Here is a 27045-nt window from a genome sequence, read left to right as displayed (position 1 = left end):
TTTTTTCTAAAAGTTCATCATTTCAAATATTGGTTTTTTTCACATTTCTTAAACTTTTGCCAGAGATACAACCTTAATAATGAAGAGATTTATTTCATGAAAGAAACTTTAATTCAAACAATTTTCAGAGAAAATTTTCAGAGAAAAAAATATATTTACGCAGAGAGAAGATTTCCTCTCTGGTTTACGCTACCAGGATTCGAAAAATTAGCCACTTTCATTTTATATGTATGTACATTACGCATTGAGAACTTTATAAGTGGACTTAAATACATGGCTAACATTCAATTAATCAGTGTGTTTATGACACGTAAAGTTATAAAACGCACGAAGGACGAAGAGTGGTTGGTTATAAACGAAAGTAGTGGAAGTTTATGGGATTTATGAAAGTGGTAAGGCGACGGGTCATGAAAGTGTAGATAGATTAAAATTGTAGCTCAAAAATTGTGTACGGAACGCTCTTGTTACCAACGCTACCAGGATTATAGTATAGTTTCTACAATAGTGAATACTGTAATACGTTTTCATCGTATAAAATATTACATATAAAAATGGACTAATCTTTTTACTATAATTCTTATTAATTTTATTACTCTAATCCTTAATTGAAAACTTAAATAATTCTTTCACCGGGAATCGTTAGTTGCCTGGGATTTTAAAGGGACTGAACAGTAACGTGCAGATTTTCTAGCGATACTTCTGAACAGGCTCAAGAAGACCGCGGAGGTCAAAGCGAAGAACACCAGGGCGGGTAGGAACAAAGGAACGGATAAGGTGTATAAGGCAAGAGGAGAAGAGCAGAGCAGTCGTTAATGATTGGTGCACCGGTTCGCGCGTACGTCCGTCAAAAGGGGTGAGAAGTTTGAATAGGTTGCCGAGGGCGTAACAATCTCGCTATGCACGGGCCAAGTACAATATAACTCCCTTGTTTCCCTTGTCCCTTAGGTTTGACATAACGGCTCTAAGCAAGGAGTTGAGAACTAGCGACCCCGGGCTTTATCTACGCCATGGCTCGGATTAACGACACAAAGAGCCAACACGCTACGGCTACGGAATTCGCGCTCTTTCACCGTCGACTTTCCCTCGCTTTGTTTCAACCGTTTTTCACGAAGTGTAGATACGTCAAGATAATACGTCGAGATAACATCGAGTCGTACTATCTGTAGTGGCTCCGTGCATCGTCCAGGCGTCGGACGTCAGCGAAATCAGTGCTGTAGCCTTTAGAATAGACTATTAGCGCTAAATTAGGCGTGATTAATATCGCCTGCTGAAGAGACTCGGTGTCCAATATTTGAGGATTCCGGAAACAGAGTCTGTCGTTGCGATTTACTAAGTGAAAACGAATCGAAGGAGTGCTATACCATGGTAATGTATGGACGAAGTTTGTTACGACAAATAACTAATGGCCCTTTATTAGCACAAAAGAAAACAAACGTAAAAGGAGTCATAGTTGCATTCAGAAGGTTGGAAGATATACAGCTGCGTGACAGTTAATATCCTCACGTCATTTCCCAAGCAAGATTTGTTACAAGTCTTGGGAAAACGGGTATCTACTATGTAGAATCTGATAAATCGAGCAGTCTGTTTAAATTTTGATAAGTCGTCGTCAAATACTAAACGTGAATCCCGGACAATTTACATAGTAAAATGCGATAGAAATGTTAATATCTTTTTGGTTTTTCTCGTGTTCGGTGTATAGATAAAGTCTGAACGATTTGTCAATTTGATAAAGGAGACATACGCAAACGAGCTTGAGATTTGCCAGACAGAGATTTAAGGCACTACACGCGAACAGCAAATATTTGCTTAATAGATTGGCTATACATTTTCTCTCCCGTCGTTACTGCAACACCAGTGTGGCGCGCACTCGGTACATGTATTTTATTTCACGCGACGAGGATACATAAATTTGACGTAAAAAATATAATATGTGCATTGAGTGTGAATTATACATGTTATACACGCATTGGGGATGAGCTTCAAACTTCACTTTTATAAACTGTTATTTAAATTGTTTCAACAAATTAATATTCTTTTTATTCGTTTATTTATTTATTTATTTAGCCTGTACCATTTGGCTTGTCAAGTCAGTGCTTAGAAATAGGCATTTGACGACTTAAGCGATTAAAAGATCCAAACGGGCAGTCAAGATCGAGCTGATTTTTTTAATATCCTGAGGTTTACAATTAAGAATTCGATCTTCGTTGCTCCTAGTCATTTTATAACGATTATGAAGAAAATATCAAATTAGGTCTGTCTTAATTATATTTTCTAAATTGGCACTACAAATATTCTATTTTGCATAAAACCCTTAGCCTAGTAATAGCGTGTATTACATATGTGAATTACTGAACTGTTAACAGCAGGGAAGATAAAAACGAATTTAACATTGTGCTCTAGTGGCTGTTAGTCGAGGTTTTTCTAGGAAATGGAAAAAAGAGGTTGCGTGTTGGGAAGGCCATTACTTGCAAGGATCTAGTAATGTATTCGAAGAAAGCCGATAGATTAGGGGAAATGGGTTACAGGGACGAAAAAGGATGGAGCCGTGATCCAGGGCTCCCCGATAGATCACGCCGGCTAACAAGTGCACTAAATGTCTCTCTCCCCCTGTACGCTGGTTATAATGCGGCAAACTGCACGCAGTTTTTCCCCCGTGGAATGCATTTATCAGCTCGGTCGCCTGTGGGCATGTGCCGCGTCACATACTGTATGTCACACTTGAAAACCGAGACGAGACGCCGTGCGTGATTTATCATCTATTCTTTTTACTTCAAACTAATTTTTTTTCATCTCCAAAATACCAGGAATATCAGATAAGCAATTATGTTCGATAGAAAATTCTCTTTATATTGATCTTGTTAGTATACCAAACGTTCTGGTATATTATGATGTTTGAATGTCTTATAGCTTCTTCAACCCTTGTTTTTATAATTAGGTATAAAACAATTTAAGCCCTCAGTGAATGAATATTGGATTTACAATTATAAAGAGCTGATCATATTCAAACAAATGATTCTAAAATAAAACAATTGAAGTACTCAATGAATAAATGCATTTCATTTTGGATTTACAATTATAAATAGCCGATTGAATTCAAATAAATGATTCTAAAATGAAAGAATTTAAGCACTCAATGAATAAATGCATGTCATTCCTGACTTACATTTATAAATAGCTGATCAAATTCAAAGAAATTATTCTAAAATAAAACAATCGAAGTACTCAATGAATAAATACATTTAATCATTTTGGATTTGCGATTATAAATAGCTGATCAAATTTAAGGAAATGATTCTAAAATTATTGTAACAGCATAAGAAAAATAGTTCAGAATGTACAACTAGTTTTCCTTCTTTTGTTATGAATGAGATTCAAGACAATGGGAGAGTAAACGGAAATATCCCTTTAGCCTGTTTGCTCACGGGAGAATAAGATTCTTTTTAAAATACAACGAGGTAAACATTTTACGAGAGTTCCGAACGTAAAATCAATTATATTTCTGTGACTTCAAATAAAAGTTATTTTTGAAGCGTAAAATTTGTGAAAAAAACAAGAAGATACATTATCAGTTGTTATAGATAATATGAGATACGTAAAATCTTTGATTGCAAGATTAATCGTAAAACAATTTCAATTAATTTAAGAGAGCATTAGGAATACGTTCTAGGAATAGGTAATTCAATTCATAGCATCATATGACTTTTATCGAAAGTATAAAATAAAAGTAAGAATGCCTTGAAACACTAAATCTAGTTGATGAAATCGATAAAACGTGATCATAAAGGTCAAGCATTAAGGTGAACACGTTCTGGAAATCGAAGCAATTTGATAGACATAAAAGATAAGAAGCCCGATAACTGTTGAAATTTAAGGTGGAACGTATGATAGTGACCTGATATTAGCACGTTTAATACCACTTAGCTTGTTGGAGTCGAACACAAGGTAATACTATACAACTACGTAAGACAGAGATAAGTTAAGGTGCTAGGATAGTCAACAAGCCTGTTCTAACATTCGTTACTAATTCAACCATTTTTGACAATAAGGATTGGTAGCTCAGAAACGTTCTGAAAGCTTCGAAGACGAGTAACAATAAATATATTCCTTATATTAAGGGAAATATAAAAGGAATTTGAATTTTACATTAACAGATATACATTTTCAGTAATCACGAATTTTTCAAAAAAAGTCTTAAACGTACTTGTACAAAAATTAAGTCATTACAAAACATGGACTTGTATCTATAAATTTAGAAGTGTTTTTAAAAAACTTGGACATGACGAAGTTATTTAGTTAAAATAAGATCATATTTCATGATTCATTTCAGTTCTTCAAGTGCTTATAAAATTTTTTTAGATACTCAGGAGTGACGTAACCCTGATGACCGAGGTTATATTATTATTATAATTATTTATAATATATTATAATATTACATTATTATATAATAAAAATATAGCCTGAAGTACTATATAATAACTTTATATAGCCAGCAATATTATATAATAATAATATCGGTATAATAATAAGTATAATCGACGCTAGTAATATGCTATCCAAAGAGAATTAGATGCTATCACAATAAATGGTTAACTGGTATACATTTATGTCATAATCACTTACCTAGAACTGACGATGTCCGTTTTGCGATGAAGTTTTCTCCAAGATCACTGAGTTAAGAGACACGATGGTATCCCAAATGTGTTCGATAAAAATGCGAACCGAAACAGAAATTTGAATCGGGCAAAACGCGGACGAATTTCTATTCGAATAGTCTCCAAATACACGTATTCGCTCGTCGCTTTGGAGTTGGTCGCGTTCAGAACCGGATACATTCAATTACTCGCTGACGACGCGAGACGAGGCGACGCGACAGCAGCGGCAGTCCACTAGCGAAGTTAATTGTCCATGGAAAGTTCACAGTGCTATATAACACGTATTGCGTGCCACAATCAACCGGAATATTTACTTTGCAAAGTCCGTTGTATGTTCCCAAAACGACGTACGTACGTACGTGTATATGTATGTATGTATGTATGTATGTATGTGTGGGTGGTTTGCCAATGCCACGTGAGACTTAAACTCGAGCAAGGAGTCGACTGGAAGGGAACACACTTTACGGTGCAGCCTGAATTTATGAAGAGTCAAGGAGAATTCGACTCGCTAGATCTTATCAATGATGATTTTTATTGTGGTGATACGTAATCGATGTTGCCATGAGGAAGTTGTGGAGTGAATGTTAAGCTATCATTGATTTGGTGTAGCTTTCATCAATTTTTAATTAGTGTTACAGAATAACACGAATTGATTTAACGAAAATGGACAATCGGTATTTCTGTACAGTGCTTGGAGAATATAGAAGTATTTAAGAAATCATGTGTTGAATTCGAAATTAATATAAAAAATATCAAGTACATGGAGAGGTACAATGTAATGAAACAAGATATTCAGTCTTCCTATGTAGGAGTTCTTGAATATGGAATAGTTTAAAAAATCGTATGTTCAGTTGATTTGAAATTGATATGAAAAATACTAAGTATATATAGATACAATATAATGATACAAAATAATAATAATATCGAATATTGTTTGTGAATTACTGAAATTTATTAATAATTTTTATATTACTAACTCTCTTACTGATTTCTATGTTACTAATTTATTAATAATTTTTGCTCTTAGTCGCTGGTAAATAATTTTAATATGTGTATCTGAAGCAAGTACGGAAGTCTTTTCATGAATTTTACGTGTCATTGTTGTCTCATTCCCTGTAGACGAGACGGAGGACTTGGCATTAGCGAGACATTCGCTAAAGACGGTACTAATGAGAGAGAAATGATTACATTTCTTCTGTTAGAGCACGACGTCTACTTTTTGTCATCTTTTTGCCGTCCGAAAGAGGGAACGGCGAATTTCGCAGTAGGGATAACGGAAGCTTATTTGCGTCTAGAACACGTGACATACCGGCAATTCGTAGGTAGCGGAATGTAAAAGGTATAATTACAAGAATAATTGCCGTCTCGTTTGTTTTCTCGGTTCTTAAAATGAGATCGTTACCAAGTACACTGCCTACTTCCGCGGCGGCACGATGGTGAGGGAGGACGGTACGAGAGGGAGGAACGAAGAGACAAACAGCGGAACGGTATGCTTTTCTCACGTAATTAGCCGCTTCGAGGAAGAAATGGTTACGGGTAAGAAGGGAAATAGTTCTGTCGGAAACACGGAGAGGTTGTTTTTCGCTGGAAAAAGGAAAAATAATTAACCCTACCATTCGCCTCTTCTAAACACTCCTCACTTCGCGAAGTCTTATTTCGGGGTTTTTAACTGTTAGCCGTTTACAACTACGAAACGTCACTCAACTCCTTTCTTTAGTCGGCGAGTTTGATTAGGAGATTACAGTTTATTACTACGCTTAACTGTAATTAACACGTTCCGTGCCACGTGTACCACCGGTGGTACACGGTAAACTTGATCGTCAGGCCACGTGTACCACCGGTGGTACACGCAGTTATATTTATTTAATGCGCTGAAAACATATATTTTATTACAAATATAATTCTGTAAACTATATTTCTACCTAAAAAATGAAGCATTATACAAGATGCAGTAAAGAACAAAACACATAAGTTTATTTAATTGTTATATATACAATAATTAATAATTACATTTAATGATAATATATCGATCTTTAGTCAAAATATCAAATGGCCTGAACGACAAGTCAGGCAAAAATGGCTTGGCACGGAACGTGTTAATAATGGTTAAGGAGTCAGCGAAATGCATGAACTTGAAAATGCTATTAAAAAAGTGTGGATTAACCATTTGCATCATACGTTGCAGCTCACAGATATTTATAATACTTCATATGATAATTATTGTAATACTTCTTCAACCCATTTGCATCATTAGAAAAAGTGGAAAATTAGCTCGTATCGCCAAGATTCTTGTGACCAAGAAAGTTGAGCGTATATACATATACGCTCCGGTGATAGTAACCAGGAAAACATATATATGTATTTCAAGTGATGGTATTATTAAATAACTGCTTAAATATATGTATAATGCGACGTAATAAAATACAAATTATACATATGTATAATTGTACATGTTACAATTTCTCTTATATATTCTTTTTCCATTTTCCAAAATAAATAGTAATTGTTTCAATATCATATCAGATATTATAAAAATCATAATTAGGCTATTTCAGTTTATTTTGGCAGCTATGAAATGGATATGAATATTACAATTGTAGCAAGGCTACTTACTATAAAAAATCACGATTCCTGATTTGGCTTAACTCGTGATCGTGATTTTGTGATCATCATCAGTGATTTTCAACGTTATATCTACTTGAGACATTGACTTCCTTACTTTTCAATTTATCAGTGCTACGATAAAGATATTAAATCCAGAAAAAGCCGTAGTATGGTTAACAGTTTCGAAGTTCCCGAATATGTACGGCGAGCCCGGGAATTCTCATTACTACGGATCTCGATGAACTGATCACGTGTTTCAACTACGTGACCACAATGTAAACTCTCTTTCGCCCTCCCCACGTAACATCGGAACTTCGTCGAATCGGACAAATCTCAGGAATTTATCCAAGAACCACCACGTACCGTACTATAACTGAGCAAGGAAACGAGATTACCGGCTTGGCTTTTGATTAGCTGTTCATGTACCTATGCGACTTCGTTTCCGATCGATAATCGAATTTCTTGCTCGTATTTTAATTCCCCGATTGTCGTGCACGATTTCCTTCTCCCAATCCCTCATCCTACGTTCGAACCAATTATCCCGTTTCCTCTCCTCTTCCCCTACTCTTCGTTTCAATGCTTGACTCTCTCATCGAAAATATTTAATCAAATGCAAATCGACCAATTAATGATTCCTTATCTTCGAAACTAATGATTCCAAAAATTAAAACACATTACGAAGAAGCTACTGTGACATCTACTGTTGCCTATCGAATTTCAATAGGCAAATGGTTAAGTAAAGGATGAATGAACGGGAAAGGTCTTGGTAAAATGTTCGGTGAGGAGGCAAGCAGGGTGCTCGGATGCGCGCATGTTGAAGCGGAAGTGGAGCAACATAACGCGAAGTGGGACAGTAGCTACACCCGGGGAGGAATAGTTCTCAAAGAAATATCTACGTAATACATGACTTTGCTTTGAATTGCACAAAGGTCCGTTCAGCGATATAACATTTGCCGCGAATATGCGTCAGTTTTCGAGGCTACAATCTGTAATATGCTGTGTTTCCCTTTGAAAAATATCTACAAAGGCGCTCTATTTCCCCCTACCTCACTCCCTCCCTGCTTCCATACAGCAAATTTTTGGCCACTTTTACGGCCACGCGTGATATTTTATGTCACTGTTACGTATGCGAACGTACATACGTACGTTCAGCAAAAATGCAATATAAATTAAACATTCTTTCAACTTTGTTAATTGACATTTTTCCCTCTATTACAGTCATTTCACAACAACAACATCATATTTTATTGTTACTCCTCTAATGGGAGACACGCTTTTTAATTGTGTACTAGTATATTAAAATATAGTTAATAATAATAAATATAATAAATAAATAAATAAATAAAAAATAATAAATAATTATTAAATAATAGTTAAATAGAAAATTGAAGTACATAGTATTGTTCCATTATTAATAGTTGTGAAGAATTACTATTAGCCGATTAGAAAATTGACTTCATCCAGTTTCTGTTAAATGAAACGCGATAGTATCCGTTTGCGGTTAGTAGACTCCTCGATTAAAGCTAGAGGATAGGAAGAGGGTCCAATAATTGTATAAATAGACACCGTGGAGCAGGTATAGACAGCTGGTCAAAAATTTTAGATAACTGCTTAACTTATTATTTATTTTAATGCAGTATATATTTATCATCAAATTATTCATTCGCGTGAACGACGACTATCGAAATTTTTGTAGAACGTGACCGGAACTGTTGACTCGATGCAAAAGTTTCGATAGGGCGAAACGCGTCGGGGTTCCAAGGCAACAGGGACTTAACCGAGGAGCGGAACTTCGTAACTTGTTTCTTCGTCGAAAATCATCTTGTAAGATCTACAAACACCGGGAAATGCAAGCGGAAAGATGCTCCGACGTTCTCGAACTGGATTAACGTAGTAATAAGATTTATACAACTGCGACTCCGTCTCCTTACGACGCGACGCGGTGCAGGGGTTGTACGTATCGCGAGGAGAAACTCTTATCTCGTCGACCTGGGGCAGACGAAGCGATTTTACATAATGCGAAATACGGTTTTTCTTGTAAAACGTTGTTAACTGCATTGGCCTGATGAATTTACGCGAGACGCGACGCGCCACGTCGCGTGGTGGCTGTTTACCATTTTACACGCTATGATAAATCGTCGGACCGCTTCAAGCTCCTCGACTATGGGAAACCAGTTTACAAAGTAAACTTACTTCGCGAACTTTCCCGCTTGTCTCCTGTTTGTGAATACATAGATGATTCGGTAACAACCTTTCGAATGTGGAATAAATGCGCGCGCGACCTTACTCGAGAGGTTCAAACCCGAACGGCCCTGTCGTAAACAATTTCAAAAGTTTTATGCTCAATTTACAATACACGCATAACTTTTTATACTAAGCACAGTCGTTTAGTTTATCATTTTTTAATGAATGCTTCTATTTCATCAAACGATTCATATGTTTTTTTAATAGGCTCGCACTAAAATTTTGTACAATGTTTTATTAATGTAATATCTAATGGCTGTTAAAATTTCAATGCTTTGTCATTGCTTTTATTTAAGGGTTCATACAACCTTAATTCTATGATTACTGGTACGTTCTCTCATCTGTACGTCTATACATAATACATGATTCATGAAAGGCTACTCGACGAACGTACTTGATGCATCGTCGGAACACTTGTTTTGAAAGCAAAAATAAGCGGGAAATATTCTGGTAAAGATAAACGAATGAACAGTATAAAATAATTTGCCAATCTAATAAAAAAATACCATAATTTAATTAAATATTTTACCGGGAACCGAAAAGCGTTCGCAATAAAATATGAGCTGAACATTTTTCCTACCGCGGATATTTCATTCCCGTTTATTACCACGCGGAAACACGAATACAAACGAAAATACATTTTTAGTGTTCACATTGTCCGTTCGAGAGCTTTCATTGTGCGAGGTTCATTATACGAAATAGACGTTTACATTACTCTATTGAATGCAGTCAATGAAATTTGTCGGACAAAGAGCGGGACAAGCGGTCGACTATTCGAATAATTTGATTTGCATAAACAATAAGGGCCGGAGGAAGGGAACGCATTGTTTCCCATTGTGTCGATATCTTTTCCCAGTAATTATAAACAACGGTGGACAGACGGGCGAGAAAACGGGCGGAGAGTGGCGGAGCGAGGCAGGAAGCCGGTTCGGTGAAAACTTAATTGCGGACGAAAGAACTGAATCGGAGAGTGGGACAAGTGAGTCGGATTCTTGGCCTGCGACCCACTTAACCTTCTTAACTTTAATCAATATATTTCAGAGATGGGTTCCTCTATAATTAGAATAATGGAAGGTCTAATAGGGGTTTCTGTGTACGCGAGCGAGGACGAAATTGTGGATGGAAAGTTTAAAAGCGTCTCTCCTCCCGGTGCCTTTGGTGATTAGAGAGCGGCAGTGGGCGCGGTTACTTAGCTAGTTAACCGATTCGCTCGCTCGCGCGGCTGTGCTTTCGGATCGAAGCCACGTTTCACAGACACGATTTCCATCGCCGCCACTCGCGTTCCTACGGTTAAACGTTACGGATTTCCAAATATCATTGCACGACATGCGTGCGTACGTGCCTCGTTCGTGCAGCATGGTCGCATGAGATATTACCAAGCAAATGGATTTCAGTCTCTTAGTTTATGCTAGAAGAGAGATTCAGTTAAAGTCCAACGAAAACAGAGAGAAACTTCATTTTTAATCAATGTTTGTCATGTTAAAAAATGTACAATATGTTAAAAGAAGGAAAATGTCTCTTGAGAATCTACTTTTCAAACTGACGTCATAAATATTTTATTTTGCAAATATAAGCAGATTATTTATTAAACTGACAAAATAAAATTACTTTTGCAAAATCACTATGTAATTTTTCTAGTAGACATCTCTATCTGTAGATTAAAAAATGAACATCCTCGCGCTCTTAGTTTTCATGTAATATCTCATCTTCCAAGAAATCATGCATTCTCGTAAAAATCATTTTTCAGAAACGGCATGTAAAATATAGCATTTCTGTTTCTGAATCTGTTTTTTTCATGAGATACTCTATAAGAATCACGTAGTAAATATTGCAAGATAATTTTTTGTATTGCACAAATATTGCCAATAATTGTGCGGAAATTGAAAATTTATTGTAATTACTGGACTGCGGACTTTTCTGCAAAATCATATTTCCTGAAACATGGAATCCATTTATACAGAATTGTCGTTTGCGTTTCCTATTAACGCTGATAGCGAATACTACGACGACCTCTCAGTTTATTAAAAACCTCTTATCAATCGAATAGTTATTCGATTTTCAAATCGTAAATGTTAATCAACTATAAGCGAAAGAAATAACGAATTGGCAAAAATTGGTACCGGTGTATTTTTTAATATTTGAACAAGAATTTCGTCGACGGTTACCTCGAATTGCGTTTCCTATTAACGCGCCGGGAGCAGTAATATTTTCCGTGTTAAAGGGAAGCGCTAGTGCGAACGACATGGACGTGTTTTAACGTTCAAAATTCTTCCTCGACAGAAATTTTCATATCTGTAAAGGATACGCCGAGCGTAAAATGATTTGATATTGGATTCGGCCCGATTTTAATATGATCGAGAACGACGTGTTAGATAAACGGATAAATTTTATCGCGCCGGAATGAGAAATATGCGCAACACGTACACGCGAAAAGGTTTCCCGTGTCCTCGTTTAATTTTTCACGCGGTAAGGATAACACCGCGCATCGTTTACGGGACTTGTTCCATCAACGAACAGGGAGATATTTTTATTACCCTTTCATTATATGACAATAAATTCTCATTATCTCCCCGTTTCGTCGCGTACAAGAGACGAGGACAGCGATTCAGTTTTTCCACGGCACCTTGACACGCGCCGTGGCGTTCAATACAATTTTCATTCGCGATTTATACATTTAAGCGCAAAGCGTACAATAAATGTTGTTGCAAAAAGAGGTGGAGGAGCGAACGTGTCAGGGAACTCTTTGACAAAGAGTCGGACTCTCGGTGAAATAAAACGATAAAACTAATAAAACGGGATAATATACAGTGTTGTTAATGTGTGGATAGGATAAAAGGTTTTTCGCGCGTCGCACAGAATGGCAGAACGTGTTGACAATGCAACAGCGGAGCTGAATTTTGCAACGGGAACGCGAATCGATGTACGAAATATTTTATCGTATCGATGGGTCATCGGTGTGGATATCGTTTTCACCTATACGAGTTTCACGCCCCTAGGAATAAACATATGTATTTGCATGCGAGCATATTTCAACTTCAGCACAGGTTTGCGCGTCCGTTGCTATGCGTCATCCAGTTTTTTTTTTCGTTCCTTCGCTCCTCCTCACTCTCAGCCCGGGTTCAACCCATGATTCATGAACACGTCGGTGTGTTATAAACAATACAACGTTCATAGTATGTACATACATGGTGGGGGCCCATAAGATATGCTATTATGAAGCTGATTGGAACAGCCAATCACGTGCCTTTCCTTGTAATATTGCCTTATTCATTAATTGTATTTTGCATTAAAGAGAAGGAAGTCAAATAGTATCGAAAGTTAAAACTAATTTAACTTCTTAAGTCAAAGTCTAAATTGTATTTTGTTAATTTGTTTAAAAATTTTATAACTTAAGAATAATAAAAATAGAAATAGAATAGAAAAGTGATAATAGGAAATTTTTTAGTATTAAACTATTCCAGTTGTTATTTTTTTTTTATTTTTCAACAGCACAGCCTAGCATTTTTGTCGTTTCTATCAGTTTTTATCAGTGTTCATTGTTGTCAACAATAAGTGGTCATTTTTCAACATGGCCGAAGTGTGGAATGCGCAATGACGAAAATGATACCTTTGGAAGAACGCACCTTATGCACGTACGTATTTTCACCATGTTCATAGTATATGTTATAAGGCGAGTGAAGCATAGACTTAATACAAATCTACATATATCCATACACATATCTATGGGGAGAAGGCTTGAGCACGTATGTAAATGTATAGACTTAAGTGAGTAATTTTTTAATATAGACAAACTTGGATACAAAAAAATTTGTATAAAATCCCTAATCCCTGAAGATTATTGAAAAACAAATGCAAATGTATATGCACTTGTGATAATACTATTTTGCCACGAATACATAGTTTCTCCTTGAATCATTTATCTTATCTTGTAATACTTATTTTTCAAGTTTTTATCAAACGTGAACAATTATAAACGTCATACTCAAAAAGCTGATAATAATGCTACGTAAACACTGATTACGTGATTCCTTTGCTATACATATTAATAGTTCTTATCAATGATAATCATCTCTGGTTTAGTTGTCTTATTGCGTCCTAGTGACCCTTGATCCAGAGAAGGATTGGACACCCACAGTACATAAAAATGTGCCTAAACCGGAAGTTGCATATTCAAAACGCGAAATTTCAAAATTAACACGTGAATATAAACGATGTCCACTGTCCATACGTCAGTGAAATAAAAATTAACATTTCGAACGTTCTTTTAAGAATAAATAAAATAATCTTACATTGTTTTGTATAAATATTTATTCCGCGAGTTTCGTATCACGATCGAATCCTAACGTAGAATAGCAGTATATTTAAACTTGCACTTTATCCCTATTTCCGCGTTAGGTGCTCTTTTTCGCAGCTAATCAGAAATCATCGCTTAGGTGTGGAGTCACTCCCTGGAGAGTCACTGGGGTGTCTTATTGACGTGTCCAGTCACTCCCTGGTGGGTCGCTAGCTTTGATCAACGTCGCTCATTTGATCTCAACATTCGCGTTACACACGCAGACATACTCAAGCCTGTATCCGCCCTTATGCCCGTCGCGTAATGGACGGGAGAAAAAGTAGAAGATCGGACAAAAGCAACATGTCCGATATTTGACACATTAACACAAATCCATAGACAGACGAAATCCACAAACGTTCGGAATAGAAGAACCATGAAATAAATTTTGGGGGTAAACCATACGTTACGTACGTGCATACGTTCGGCAGCTCCGAACCCCGGGGGATCTCACGAGTTTAACGTAAGAGGCATCGATGCGGGAACGTTGGTTCGCTCGTACACGTTTTAAATCGTCGACGAAGCATCGGGGATAATAAGAGTAACACCGTGAAACCGTAAATACTTATGCGCAGAGTAATCTTTCGCGAAGTAAGCAGCCCCAAGCCACAGCCAAGCCCAGCCATTTCCCGTAACGTAAGAAACGAAGATAGATGCCGTCGTTCTCCGAAACGATGAAATGAAGTTTACACCCACGAAATTGTTCGTCACGGTTCCGAGAAGTAGAACTAAATATGGCAAGTATAATGCCGAGTGATGTATGCAACTTTGTAAGCGTGCCGTTACGCCTCCAGCGTTGACAATCTTAATACACCCGCAGGACGTGTTCCCCTCGCATACAACTGGCTGCTGTTACGTACCGTGGAATATTCCCCTGTCGTTTGTAATTTGGACTTTAATGCCAAATCAAATTTTAACGCATACACCGCCAGAGATTATGCGTATTCAATTTTGAAATCGATTTCAAACTTGAATAAGGACCGGACATACGTATGAACATTTTAATCAGCTTGTAATATAACGATTATACCGGCAACGATAATACACACGGACGTGCGTGACGCTTAATGCCTATTCATAACATTTGAATTTATATTGATAATTTATCCAGGAGAAAATTGAGTGTAAGCTAATGCCGAATAATCTCTCTCCGTCTATCAAATTCCGTGAACTTAATAATTCAGTCTCATCAGTCATTAGCAGTATCACAGCAGCCGCGTTCATTACAATAATTATACGGTTGATATAACAGCGATAATAATGATTAATTAAAATTTTATGTGATCGACGTAGCCCGCGATTTCAGTGATAATAATAGCATACCGATAATACTTAATATTTCTATGTTGCTCGGGCGAAAATGATATAAATTAGTTTGGACACGATTCCTTTACGGCAATTAAATCGCGAGTTTCGTTCATGAATCGAAAGAGACGATGATAAGCATAATTGATATTAAATTAATATGATCCTTTTAATAACGGTAAAAAGCAGCTTCGCCGAAGTTCATTGCGCAAAAGGTTAATTACTCAGGCGATCAAGCTCGGCAGACAATAAGGCAGCCAGGTTAAACAAGCGAGCTGATCGATTTAGCCTCTTTCGCTTCATCCGGCAACTATTCAATGCGAAAATACATTTCTAAATAGCATCGTTCGCTTCGATTTAAGTCCTCTTCTTAATATGTAAGAATTATTCCAATTAATTGAACCTATTTTCACGATTTATGTAGGAACTGACCTAAAATGATACAATCGTTCGGTTCATGACGCAAAAATGGATTTACCACTTGATTTAAGGTACGTGCTTCTCGATGATTATCTACTTTCTTCTAGTGACGACTCATTTTATTTGCTAGTGAAATTTTTAATTAATTAAGTCGGTGTGTGAAAATTCGCAGACGATTAGTCTGTGAAATAAAATTAGATTTAAGAAGTTACCATTTGCCAAATGTTGGAAACTGAGGACGAAATTATTTCCGGTATTTAATAAATTAGAACGTTTCACGTTCATCGGTCAAGGGACAGTGGCGGCCCGAAAGAATCGACCAGCACAGACACCGAGGATAAAGCCGGCCAATCGAACTGCAAATTGACTCCTTTGATCGGGCTGGAGAAGAAGGAGAGCCCGGTGAATCCGTACAATCGGGCGGACTGGACGAAAATGAACACGAAGTGGCCGCTGCCCGACACGGATGACAATGAGATCAGCGTTGTTAACAGCCTGCCGCAGCTCGACTGCGGCCCGTTCCCGAAGTCGTACATGGACACGTGTTCCTGCTGCCCGCGGGACATCTTCGACAAGCACGAAACCGACACCATACACAATTACAGGAGCATCGTCTTCAAGGACGACGATTGTTGCAAATCGCAGTGGGTCAGGAAGGAACGTTATCAGAAGATCAAGGCGAAGGTTGGCAGAGCCATCAAGGTACCATCCTGTCACTGTCTTCATACAAAAATTGTTATGCTGTGGCAAAATGTTGAATACCTATTTTTATCATTTTCTATTTTTCTTCTTTTAAATAAATTCTTATATACAAAAGAAGATTCATGGAAAGAGACAATGATCATATATTTTTTTTTTTATGTCGTGGCAAAGAATTGAATACTTCCTAATCTTTTTTTTACATAAATGGTTCAGTATTCCTGATATACGAAAAATAATTCAGCAAAGGAGACAATTATCTTATAGTTTCTTGGTACTTTTTGAATTTTGCAACTCATTTCATTTTTCAAACAATATTACTTTTTCCCCTGCGTCGTTCAAATATAGTTTATCATACTCACAATTAGACACGTTCTTAATAGTTCATTAGTGAAGGAACTACCGAATGGTAAACGGATACTATGGACTTAAAGGTACTTTAAACGGGATGTAATAACTGTTTTTAGAAGCACAAAATATTTTTGATACGCGGTGAAGTACCGAAATTGAAGGAAGCTCTAGAGAAACGGGGCTGGGTGCAGAAATACGAAGCTACGAAAACGAGAACACTACCTTACGGTTAGTTTCCTCGCCTCCTTGCTTAATTAAATCTTTTTACGTTACATTTTTACTCTCTTTAATTAAAAATTGGCCGTGCCAACGAACTTCGAGTAAAAAAGAGAAAAGACCAGCGGAGCAATTTGTGTGTTCGTACCAGAGGAGAACGTAATTTATTGTAGGCATTTAATTTACGATTACGGAAAAAGAATATGTCAAATAACTATGAAACTTCCTTTTGGAAGATCTTCACTGGATCTTTTCAAGTGACGCAAAGTTTAAAGGCAAAATCTTTCTTAACGCAAAATAATAATGTAAAAATCTAGCTTATTACGGAACTTAATTTACGGGCAGAGAGGGGAAAAAGGAAGAAAAACACACTGGGGGAGTTTTAATTTTCTTTGGAAATTCTTTATTGGACTTTTAGGTAGCGTGGCGAGCTTGGAAGCTAGATCGTTGGGTGACTTGACCCAACCGGACGGCAATTTAAACGAGAGAGCGGTAATTTTCGCTTTATTGCGTCACAAATCGCCGGACTTCATATGGGACTGTCGAAACGACTTCGTAGACTGGCATCGCGGCCTCAGCAGCAATACGATCCTCAACAGATACCAAAAACCGTCTGTTTACACATCTAAGGTTATTACCATACCTTTGCTTTATGATTCTCCTCCCTTGAAAAGTGGAACTTAAAAATTGCTGGTGACAGTCAATTCCTATAAAAATTACATCACAAATTCGCGTAAAAATTCTCCAATTTATCCTTTTTAAATTATATTTCACAAAACATTAATTACTAACATCGTGAGATTGTACAAGCATTTATTTATATCAACCAGATTTTAAATGAGAATTTTAAAATCATGTATTGTACGCATGTAATATACAGGGTAAGGCATTTAAAACAGGCTACTCTCTTTTTTGTGATGATTCTCATTTGATTTTAAGGGGGAAATGTGCTCATGCAAAAAAAATTGTGGTTCAGGGTGTAGTGGAGGTTTTATAGTCATGCCTGTCTTTCAAATGGAATTGTATAGTTTTTCCTGAACTGAATCGATGAAGTTCCATATTTTCTATAAAAGAGTACAAATATTACCTATTAATACGGTTTTTTAAAAATTATTTAAAGAGATACTTGGATTTTAGTATTGTTACGAAATCACGATTCTCTTGATAATGTAATAATTTTATTCGCATGAGAATTTTAAAATCATGTATTGTACGCATGTAATATACAGGGTAAGGCATTTAAAACAGGCTACTCTCTTTTTTGTGATGATTCTCATTTGATTTTAAGGGGGAAATGTGCTCATGCAAAAAAAATTGTGGTTCAGGGTGTAGTGGAGGTTTTATAGTCATGCATGTCTTTCAAATGGAATTGTATAATTTTTCCTGAACTGAATCGATGAAGCTCCATATTCTCTATAAAAGAGGACAAATATTACCTATTAATACAGTTTTTTAAAAATTAGTTAAAGAGATACTTGAATTTTAGTATTGTTATGAAATCACGATTCTCTTGATAATGTAATAATTTTATTCGCAGAAAGCGTGGCGACCCTTGTAATGATCGTCTTAGATTATGTAAGAAACTTAAAAATATGTCGCGAGTTAGAGTTATTCGGGTGGCCTGTTTTAAACGCCTCACCCTGTATATTTCGTCTCCTATCTTATTTCTGCTAAACGTGATCTCGTTGCCAAGTCGGTAAAGCATTCGCTGTGGAAACTAATGCAGCTAGGAATGGCTCGTTTGCTGGAGGAAGCTCACTGGCTTTACGAGAAGGACGTGTCGTCGGTGTTGTTCCCGAGGAGTTACAATCTGAGCAGGGAACCTAAAGCGTTCCTCGAGGATTTTCGTTTGACCGCCGCGACCGGTCTGCTAAAATGGTTCGCTCAGAAAATGCAGGACGATCAAGACCTACCGGACAACGGTCACCGTCCAATCCCGATGAGTCGACTGGAATTCGCCATAAAACGGTGCGAAGAATTCGCCGCCTGCGCGAACCATCAGAACATCGACGAGGACTTCGTCCAGGAGTTCACCGAGGAGGAGTGGAATTCCTTCTTGGACGATTATACCGCCGTGGTGCACGAGGGAGCTGGAATCGAGTGCAACTCCGAAAAAGGCAGGGAACAGTTACAAGTACGATCGGTGTTTTTATTTTTATGGAACGTATAATGCTTTTCACTGGAATAGCCTAAAAATTTATAAACGTACATAAGTTCAGGTCGAAGAAAGGAATTTTATTGAAAATTCATCAATTCACAGAAAGCTATAAAAATTATTGAATTAAAAACAAAGACTGAACTTCTTATTTAATTTCCTTAATTGTTTTTTTAAGATATTTTCTGATTAATTATTTTTTTAATTAATGATTGATATTTTTTTTAACATATCATCGATTTTATATTAAGATGATCAAAGAATGTTGTTCCATAGAAATATTATGAGGCTACAACTTCGACTTTGGAGAAGTTGAAAGAAGCTGACCCGCAGTACGACTTGAATGGCATGAGGAACATTTGGATTCTGAAACCGAGCGAACTCTGTTGCGGCACGGGGATCAGTATATCGCACAATTTGAAAGATATATTTCGCAAGATAAAGAGTAGGCCGAAAGATTATTTCATTGTACAAAAGTACATTGGTACGTGAACAGTTGCCATTTGCAAACTATACTTTAATTAGATTTTAGAAAAAGTAGTTTTTATTTTAATTTCAGAACGTCCTTTATTGATCCACGACACTAAGTTCGACATAAGACAGTGGTACCTGGTTACAAACACGTTCCCCATGACAATATGGGTGTTCAAGTAATTCTACTCCTCAGTATTTAATTTTTCACTTAAAACGTCAAAGAATATTTTGTTTGATTTGTTGTATTTGATTACAAATACGTTTCCCGTCACAATATGGGTGTTCCAGTAATTCTACTGATCAATACTTAATTTTTCACTTAAGACATTAAAGAATATTTCGTTTGTTTTCTGAAACGAGCTCTTGAAAATAAAAGTAGTAAAAAGAACTAGTAGAGATGCCGGTGAAACTTTAGGAAGCAGATTTTTCCGAAGGGGAGAAGCACTTTCGAAATTTCTTGGAAAGACGCGGAGGCGGATTCCATAAAAGAATTTCCCTCGATGCCCTCTTTATTATTTTCCTATCAGGGAAGGGCTGCTTCGATTCAGCTCGAAACCGTACACTTTCTCAACTTATCACGAGGCGATTCATATCTGCAATACCGCCATCCAGGAGAAGTACGACGAGGAGAGGCGGAGGCGGCGGAAGCGCGGGAATTCGGAGGAGATCGTAAAATCTATTCGCGATCAAGGATGGGATTGCGAGAAACTGAACGAATATTTAAAGTAATCTCTCAGACTACCGAGGGTCTCCGTTTTATTCGTTACACCGTGAAAGAAGTTTCGGCTATCCATTCGTTACGCTCGATAACCTTCAGTGATTTTGAGATTGATAGCACCGCCGCTTGAATATGTTCCTGGCTTTTCGCCGTAATACCAATTTTAAGATCATTCCTCAAAGTCAATAACATATTCACAGTAATTATACAAAAATTTTAACTTTATTTTTGTATCATATCTTCTTGAGTGCTAAAAATATTTAGATTCGTTTCGAACAATTATTTTGTCTAATTCATATTAAAATAGATTTAGAAAAAAAATTCTTCTATATTCGTTAAACTGATGATTATGTCGCAATCACGGAGATATTGTACGACTAATGTTCTGTTGTATTAGACAAACGGGTCTGGAGGGTGATCCATATTACGACAAGATTTTCCCGAAAATGTCCGAGGCGATAGTCTTGACGATGCTGGCTTCCCAGGAGCATATGGATCGCAGACGTTGCAGCTTCGAACTGTACGGCGCCGATTTCGTCGTCATGGACGATCTCTCGGTCTGGCTGATCGAAATAAACACGAATCCTCGAATGCACCCACCCAGCTCGAGAATTACTAAACGCCTTTATTCTAACGTTCTCGAAAGCCTGGTAAAAGGTTCGTATTTATACTTGCTTACATGTACAGGCACCCGGAACAATGGACAGTCCTTTATTTCCAAAGTTATGGAAGATGGACAAAAGTTTTTATACCGAATTTATAATCGCACGGTTCAAAGGGGGACATTTCTTAATGGAAATTAATTGTTTTTATTACTTAATGAGATACGAGGGTATAATTCGAATTAAATATTTATTTTTGCATCATTTGATACAAAAAAGTATATAATCCTACTGTAAAAAGATTGACCTTAGGCATTTTATTAAATAATAACGTAAAAAGAAATTCGTTTCCGTCAAAAGACGTGCACCCTAGAACTGTGTAAGTTCCGTACAAAAACTTTCCTCTATCTTCCATAACTTTGGAAATAAACGACTGTCCAGTGTTTCGAGAGACACCTTGTGCAGTTCGTATAGAATGTAGATAGAAACAAGTTGTCAGAGACCAGATGGGAAGTTTTCGGAGATGGGATCGAGGAGAATGGGGGTATATTGTAGAATTTTTATACGAGTATTCGATCATTTAACTCTTTTTACTGCCCATCGCAAAAGTTGTACATTACTAAACTTTGAAATCTTATAATTTATGAAACATCCTGTATATATTTGTAAAGCCTTGAACGACTAGCAGTTAAGCTCAAGGAGAGAGTATTAGAGTTTTACGGAATTTATAAAAATTATTTTATGACAGAGTTCTCTTGCGATACTATCAGATGAACAACGATATATCGTCGTTGTCACTAAAACGGGTAATTGACCTCGCCAGTACTCTTCTACACTAATTAAACAGTTCCGTTCGACCGGGATACGAGTCAACCCTTTCAATACTTAATTCACGCGCCGCGATTTCATTGAACAGCACGCGTTTGTTTCGACGAAATTCGATAGCGAACGAAACGCGGCGCAACATTGTAATACGCGATAAGCAGGCTCAATTTGGTTAAACAATACGCGCTGCGAACAAAAGGAATGGCAAATGATAGGGCCAGCAGAGGAACGCTTTCACGGTGTGTAATTCCTTAACGATCCCTATGTACGAGCGTATGCTGGCCGTGGTACATGCTGTCTAAACGTACAATGGTAGCTCTCAAGCGAGAGACTGAGTGCATCGCGTACGAGCTGGCAACGGGAAAGTACAGACGAAAATAAGGAAGAGAAACGAACTGGGACAAAAGGAAATAAAAGAACAGTTGAGGGGGGGGGGTAGATTTAGGAATGGTTTAAGAGTACGAGGGACGGAATCGTTATCGGTCGTTTATTCTCCATTTGTTTCAGTGGTAATGGACGTGCCGTTGAACCCGTCCGCGGACACCGGCGGCTTCACCCTCGTCTACAAGCAAAACATACCCGACTTCCGACCTTACCTCGGCCCGTGTCTGTTCGTGTTCGGCAAGTCGATAACGCTCCAGGAACATCCGCGGAAACGGGAGAAGAAAAAGAAGGGCGGTAATAGCTGGATTAAACAGCAGCAGCAGCAGCAGCAACAACAACAGCAGCACCGAGCGTGGACTGCCCCGCCGATGATCCCACGGTTGAGGGAGCCGAAAATAGTCGACTTTATCGACTACTTGAACACGGCCCGGTGCACGGCCGCGAACTGACTCCGAGAATCGTCGACGAATCGTTGGTAAGTAAACGATTCCAGAAGTTAAAGTAAATAAAACGGATTCTAGAAGCTGAAACTAGAGACGAATAATGAATGCTAATGATAAAATTCCAGTGCCACGTGGCTTTTTGAACACAACGATTTCAAAAATTATTTATATGTACGATGGAAGTCTAAAATTTGATGTTCAACTTATAAGTGCATTGCGTGGGCAAAAAGATTTTGAAATAAATTTCTTCGTAGAGGAAACAGTAACCGCGGTTTAATTACTGTCGATATTCGTCGTGTTTTGGCTTCTAGAATTGACCTGCCGTGGAAGTCTCGAAATTTTATTAAGACGGCGCTTCGTATTTAATTAATCGAAGCGTACGGGATAAAGCGACGTAACTCTGGATACAGATTTAGAAGAGCAGGTCGGTCGGTCGGGCGATGGGCGGTGGGAGAAACCTGGGCGATGGAAACTCGTAAACGGTAGAGCTCGAAAGTCGTTAAAGTCGAAACGACCCAGTTTTTCGCGGAAAGTCGAACATCGAAACAGTTTTGGGAATGTACGCGTTCCACGGTTCAGCTTTCAACGACCAACCAGTTAAAAAACCGAGGCATCCTCTTTTTTTTTGCGATAAGCTTCCCTCGACGATCGCGGTGTTATTTTCAACTCGGCGATCTCTATTCGTCGCGTTACGGCGAATAGGAATTTCGATACATCGCGGGTCGCGGTTGTCGCGGTTCGCAAGAACGTTTAAGTTCGTTGCTCTTTTTGTTGCACAATCTCCACTCATCTCGCAGTTGCTCGCGGAAATATTTAAATGCTCGTTATCGAAAAATTGTATGTAAAGCAGGCAACATGCATATAAGTTTTAATAATCAATCGTAATTAACAGCCTTCAGTATTTAATTAGAAATTAAACATATCTGTAATATCATATACATTTTTTTTTATAAGAATTCGAATATTTCTGCGAGCTCCCGGCTAGGATGATTTACGTCCTCGTTTAATTAATAAGAAAGCAGGATATAGAACCGGCGGCGTCAAGACAGGATGCTGCGCTGCGTTGTCGTTTCTTTCGGCAACTTTTCCGTTAGTAGGATTGACTGAATTCGCTCATCGCTTCGGAGCTAACAAGAGGAATCACGTTTTCCGTGAAAATCTACCAAACCGCATGCGACGTGGTCGGAACAAATACTTACGCATTAATCTTTATGCGTACATCGACAAAGTCTTTTACTCTTTAATAAAACATAGACTATAAAACATCACGTCCAGAACTCAACGAAACCATGACTACTGTTTTATACAAAAATCATTTTTGAGATATCAATAGATAAACTTATAACATAAAATTCACTGAGTGTTCTGTGAAAATATTCCAAATCACACGCGACGTCGGGACAAATACTATATTAATCTTTATGTATGCATCGAGAAGAAAGTTTCAATTTAATTTCAATCCACTCTTTAATAAAACATAAGGTATAAAACATCACGTCCGGAACTCAACGAAACCATGACTACTGTTTTATAGAAAAATCATTCCTGAGATGTCAATAGATAAACTTATAACATAAAATTCACTCAATTGACATCTGTAACTTATGACATAAGCGGAAATAAATTTTAATGAAAATACAGGATACAGTTTTGCTGTCGAGTTCGGACGATGTTAAAGAAGAACGACTAGAAGGTAAAGACAATCGTTTTATTGATATGTACATACAATAAATTTATTTACAAATAATACAATAAATTTGTTCGACGTTGTAAGTTCATTTCGTCCTTGATGATGATGATATTATCTTAACAAAATACTACGCTCTTACCGATTATTGTGCCGTGCTGTGATACTTGAAAACTCTTTTGGTCACGGAAATTTTATTTAACGTTAATCGTAGGTAATAGTCGGTTTTACCCTGCTTAAATATTTGTTTATCCAAAGAACGTTAACGGTCTTAGGCGAAATGCAATTCAGCGCGACTCCTCGTTTTATTTATCGCGACGGTTTCATTTATCCTCTCCCCCATTTTTATTCCCTCTCGTCTTATCGTCTCTTTTCCGTCCACTTATACAAATATTATGTTAGCTACTATTAAAATTATAAAATGCATCGGCAGTATCTTGGCGTACGACGAGCTACCGTCACCGTGGTGCATCGCAGCCGGATGTTCCTCTGAAACAGAAATTGTTTTCCCATTCGTATGGAAGATATAAATAAATAAAATAATAAGCGCCATTCGTTCATTCATTCATTCATTCATTCATTCAGTAGAAACTGTTAGCACCATCAAGAAATTCTTTAAACGTCGTTTTGTAATAATTATCATGTAAATGCCAGATTGAACATCGAAAAAATGAGGCATACATTTATTGTCATTCTTTTAGAATTTGTTTTTCTCCCTACGAGAAATTAGCATAATCAAAAACGGGTCGGGAATCATTGCCGCAAGCTATATGTGGGACGAACCGGCGTTGATCAAGCATCGTTTTGTTAACAATTGCGGAGAATGATCGATTGGGTTTCGTTAAAAATTCTGGTGGCAGGCGGCGATTGCGACAATTAGAGAGGAAGAACGGGAACAGACGTTTTCGCGAACGGGGGATCAGTCACGATGATGACGGTGATAAATCACCGCGGTGTGCGACGTGTCACATCGATCTGCATTTGCGTCAGGTAAGGTCCATTCTACCGAGCAATTAACGCTTGAAGTTGATAAATAACATACCGGGAACTCAGCTTAACTTATTTCAAATTATTATCGTCCAATCCACACGCTCATAAAAAATTAACCGGCAGCTGCACCAATTACTGCATTCCTCTGTTCCCGTTAGATTTTTAAAAATATAAATAACGTACGCTAAAGCGATGGCAAATAATTAAAATCAGTTTTTACATGACTCGTTATGTACGTCACTAAATAATGATTTTCATGAAATTCTCAAATTTTAGTTATGCCCTTTATTTTATCCAATTCTATCTTTTGAATCATAGAAGAAACTTGATTTTCTTCAATGAGACCAAAAGTTTTAATAATTATTTATTATACAAATTATAATATATTAAATAATAAGCGAAGATAATACGGAATAAATTGAAAGAGTTAAATCGATCACGGAGATTGATTTCTAGCTGATTGTGAGTTCTAGGGCGCACCGTGTATTCGCGGAAGAACGAGCCGCCGTGAAATATTTAACGAGAAATCAATCAGAACGTAAACGAAAATCTGTGACGGATTCGGGCTTTGAAGCATTTCGGTCGACTTACCGTTAACAACATGAACCTTGATGGTGCTGGGATTTGCGTTGCTGGGCTGGCAAGTATAGGTTCCAGAGTCGTTCGGCACTGCTTTCTGGATCATTAAACGACTGGTCGTTTCTGGGCCCTTCTCCGTCACTAAGCTGACTCCGCCGCGCGGCGAGTCGAAATTAATTATCTGAAAACGAAAAGATAAAACTGGCTACATTTCACCCCGGTTTACCAAATGTTTAACTGCTCCTCGTAAAAGGACTTGCAGATTTTGTCGTTTCGGAACGAACTTAAGAATATTGTCGTTTGTCGTAGATACAAAATTAACCCTTTTAGTGCCAACGACGATGTTCAACTTCATTAAATGCAACAACTCTTAAATCGAAATTCCAGGGCCTTATTAAAGTTTCCTCATATTTGAAGATATCCTCTGGAATATGCGATTTTCCATATTCTTAGAATTTGTTTTCTTCGAATTTAACGTGTCAAAAACGCAGACATATCCTATACTATAGTAGTATTATACGTGGGAATTTTTTCCAATTCCTAGATTGCAAATTAGTATTGTAAAAATTGATAATATTCCATGAGGTTACATTTCCATCTTAATTAATAACTAATTAATTTCTCCTATTTTGATGATTAAAAGTTGAGAAGAAATCAGAAATGTAGTACTGTCGAACTCCAAGTTTGGAATTGAATGCAATAACTCTTAAGCTGAACCTCGAGTTGGCTGTCATGTTTAAAAGAGTTTATTGGAAAACTTAAAAAAAGCTATAAAACTGTCTTCGTAGAACTCAGACCGAAAATCGAACAGTGCTTCTTGTATTATTAAGGGTACACCTGTAGTTAAAAAAGTATAATATTGAATCCTGGAGCGCGTTCGCAATCATTGCATCAAAGCTAGATCGCTTTCTCATATTCCCATAGATGCAGGCTCTTCCTGATCACACACATGCATGATCCTTTCCAGCAGATTTTCGCGCTACCATGTAATACTGTTCCTTCATACGAAGACAAAAGGCATTTTGCTTGAAGGTTCGCGGGAAGAATGGTAAAAAGATGGATATATATATATATACATATCTGCGTGAGCCCACATTCTCTCCGGACGCGTATTCCCTTTGAGTCCGACCCCTACAAAGAACCATCGCGAGCACGTAAAATGAACGGCGAATACCCGACTTACCGTGCCGTGGCTCGAGTCGGAGCCGGAGCATTAACCGCGAGCCGAGCATTATACGTACTATCACCTTATCATACGCGTCTTACAAGATCTCTCCCGAGCAAATTTTCAAAGCTCGTTGAAATTCAAATCGAAAATGCAGAATACAGCTACTTCAAATATCTTTTCATGAGCTGTTTTATTC

The 27045-nt window shown here is 37.5% G+C and overlaps 3 protein-coding genes and 1 long non-coding RNA gene across 14 annotated transcripts in view; 2 read left to right on the top strand and 2 right to left on the bottom strand.

Annotated features, from left to right (window-relative positions):
• LOC108622296 (uncharacterized) overlaps positions 1 to 1409 on the top strand; it is a 13453-nt gene extending 12044 nt beyond the window's left edge. For all 5 annotated transcript variants that reach the window (XR_003388819.1, XR_003388816.1, XR_003388817.1 and 2 more), the window contains 2 exons: positions 708 to 853; positions 946 to 1409. This is a non-coding gene — a long non-coding RNA (uncharacterized LOC108622296). The remainder of the gene's footprint in view (positions 1 to 707; positions 854 to 945) is intronic.
• Positions 1 to 4931, bottom strand: part of LOC108622295 (glucosylceramidase-like) — a 49441-nt gene extending 44510 nt beyond the window's left edge. For both annotated transcript variants that reach the window (XM_018020086.2, XM_018020085.2), the window contains exon 1: positions 4621 to 4931. The gene's annotated coding sequence lies outside the window, so the exon portion shown is untranslated. The remainder of the gene's footprint in view (positions 1 to 4620) is intronic.
• Positions 4932 to 5642: 711 nt separating this feature from the next.
• Positions 5643 to 24014, top strand: LOC108622289 (tubulin glycylase 3A). Its single transcript, XM_026811369.1, has 11 exons — positions 5643 to 6139; positions 15563 to 15629; positions 15828 to 16260; positions 16725 to 16836; positions 17243 to 17454; positions 18518 to 18958; positions 19256 to 19463; positions 19539 to 19629; positions 19981 to 20178; positions 20569 to 20828; positions 22106 to 24014. The coding sequence occupies exons 2-11, from the start codon at positions 15607 to 15609 to the stop codon at positions 22429 to 22431; spliced, it is 2304 nt and encodes a 767-aa protein (XP_026667170.1). The 5' UTR covers positions 5643 to 6139; positions 15563 to 15606; the 3' UTR covers positions 22432 to 24014.
• A 105-nt stretch (positions 24015 to 24119) lies between these two features.
• Positions 24120 to 27045, bottom strand: part of LOC108622301 (zwei Ig domain protein zig-8) — a 27198-nt gene continuing 24272 nt past the window's right edge. For all 6 annotated transcript variants that reach the window (XM_026811372.1, XM_026811371.1, XM_026811374.1 and 3 more), the window contains exons 6-7: positions 25694 to 25862; positions 24120 to 24601 (exon numbers count right to left, since the gene is read on the bottom strand). In XM_026811372.1, coding sequence (XP_026667173.1) covers positions 24495 to 24601; positions 25694 to 25862 — 276 coding nt within the window. In that variant the 3' untranslated portion in view covers positions 24120 to 24494. The remainder of the gene's footprint in view (positions 24602 to 25693; positions 25863 to 27045) is intronic.

Source organism: Ceratina calcarata, unplaced genomic scaffold (genome assembly GCF_001652005.2).
Source record: "Ceratina calcarata isolate Rehan_Ccalc_2016 unplaced genomic scaffold, ASM165200v1 scaffold213, whole genome shotgun sequence".
Taxonomy (NCBI): domain Eukaryota; kingdom Metazoa; phylum Arthropoda; class Insecta; order Hymenoptera; family Apidae; genus Ceratina; species Ceratina calcarata.
Note: the sequence above shows the minus strand (reverse complement) of the source record. Positions and strands in the feature narration are given on the sequence as shown.

Coding starts and splice junctions, on each gene's coding strand:
- LOC108622289 (XM_026811369.1), top strand. CDS start 15,607: ATGGATTTACCACTTGATTTAAG. Junction 15,630..15,827: donor GATTTACCACTTGATTTAAG/GTACGTGCTTCT, acceptor TTAATAAATTAG/AACGTTTCACGTTCATCGGT. Junction 20,179..20,568: donor AAACTGAACGAATATTTAAA/GTAATCTCTCAG, acceptor CTGTTGTATTAG/ACAAACGGGTCTGGAGGGTG.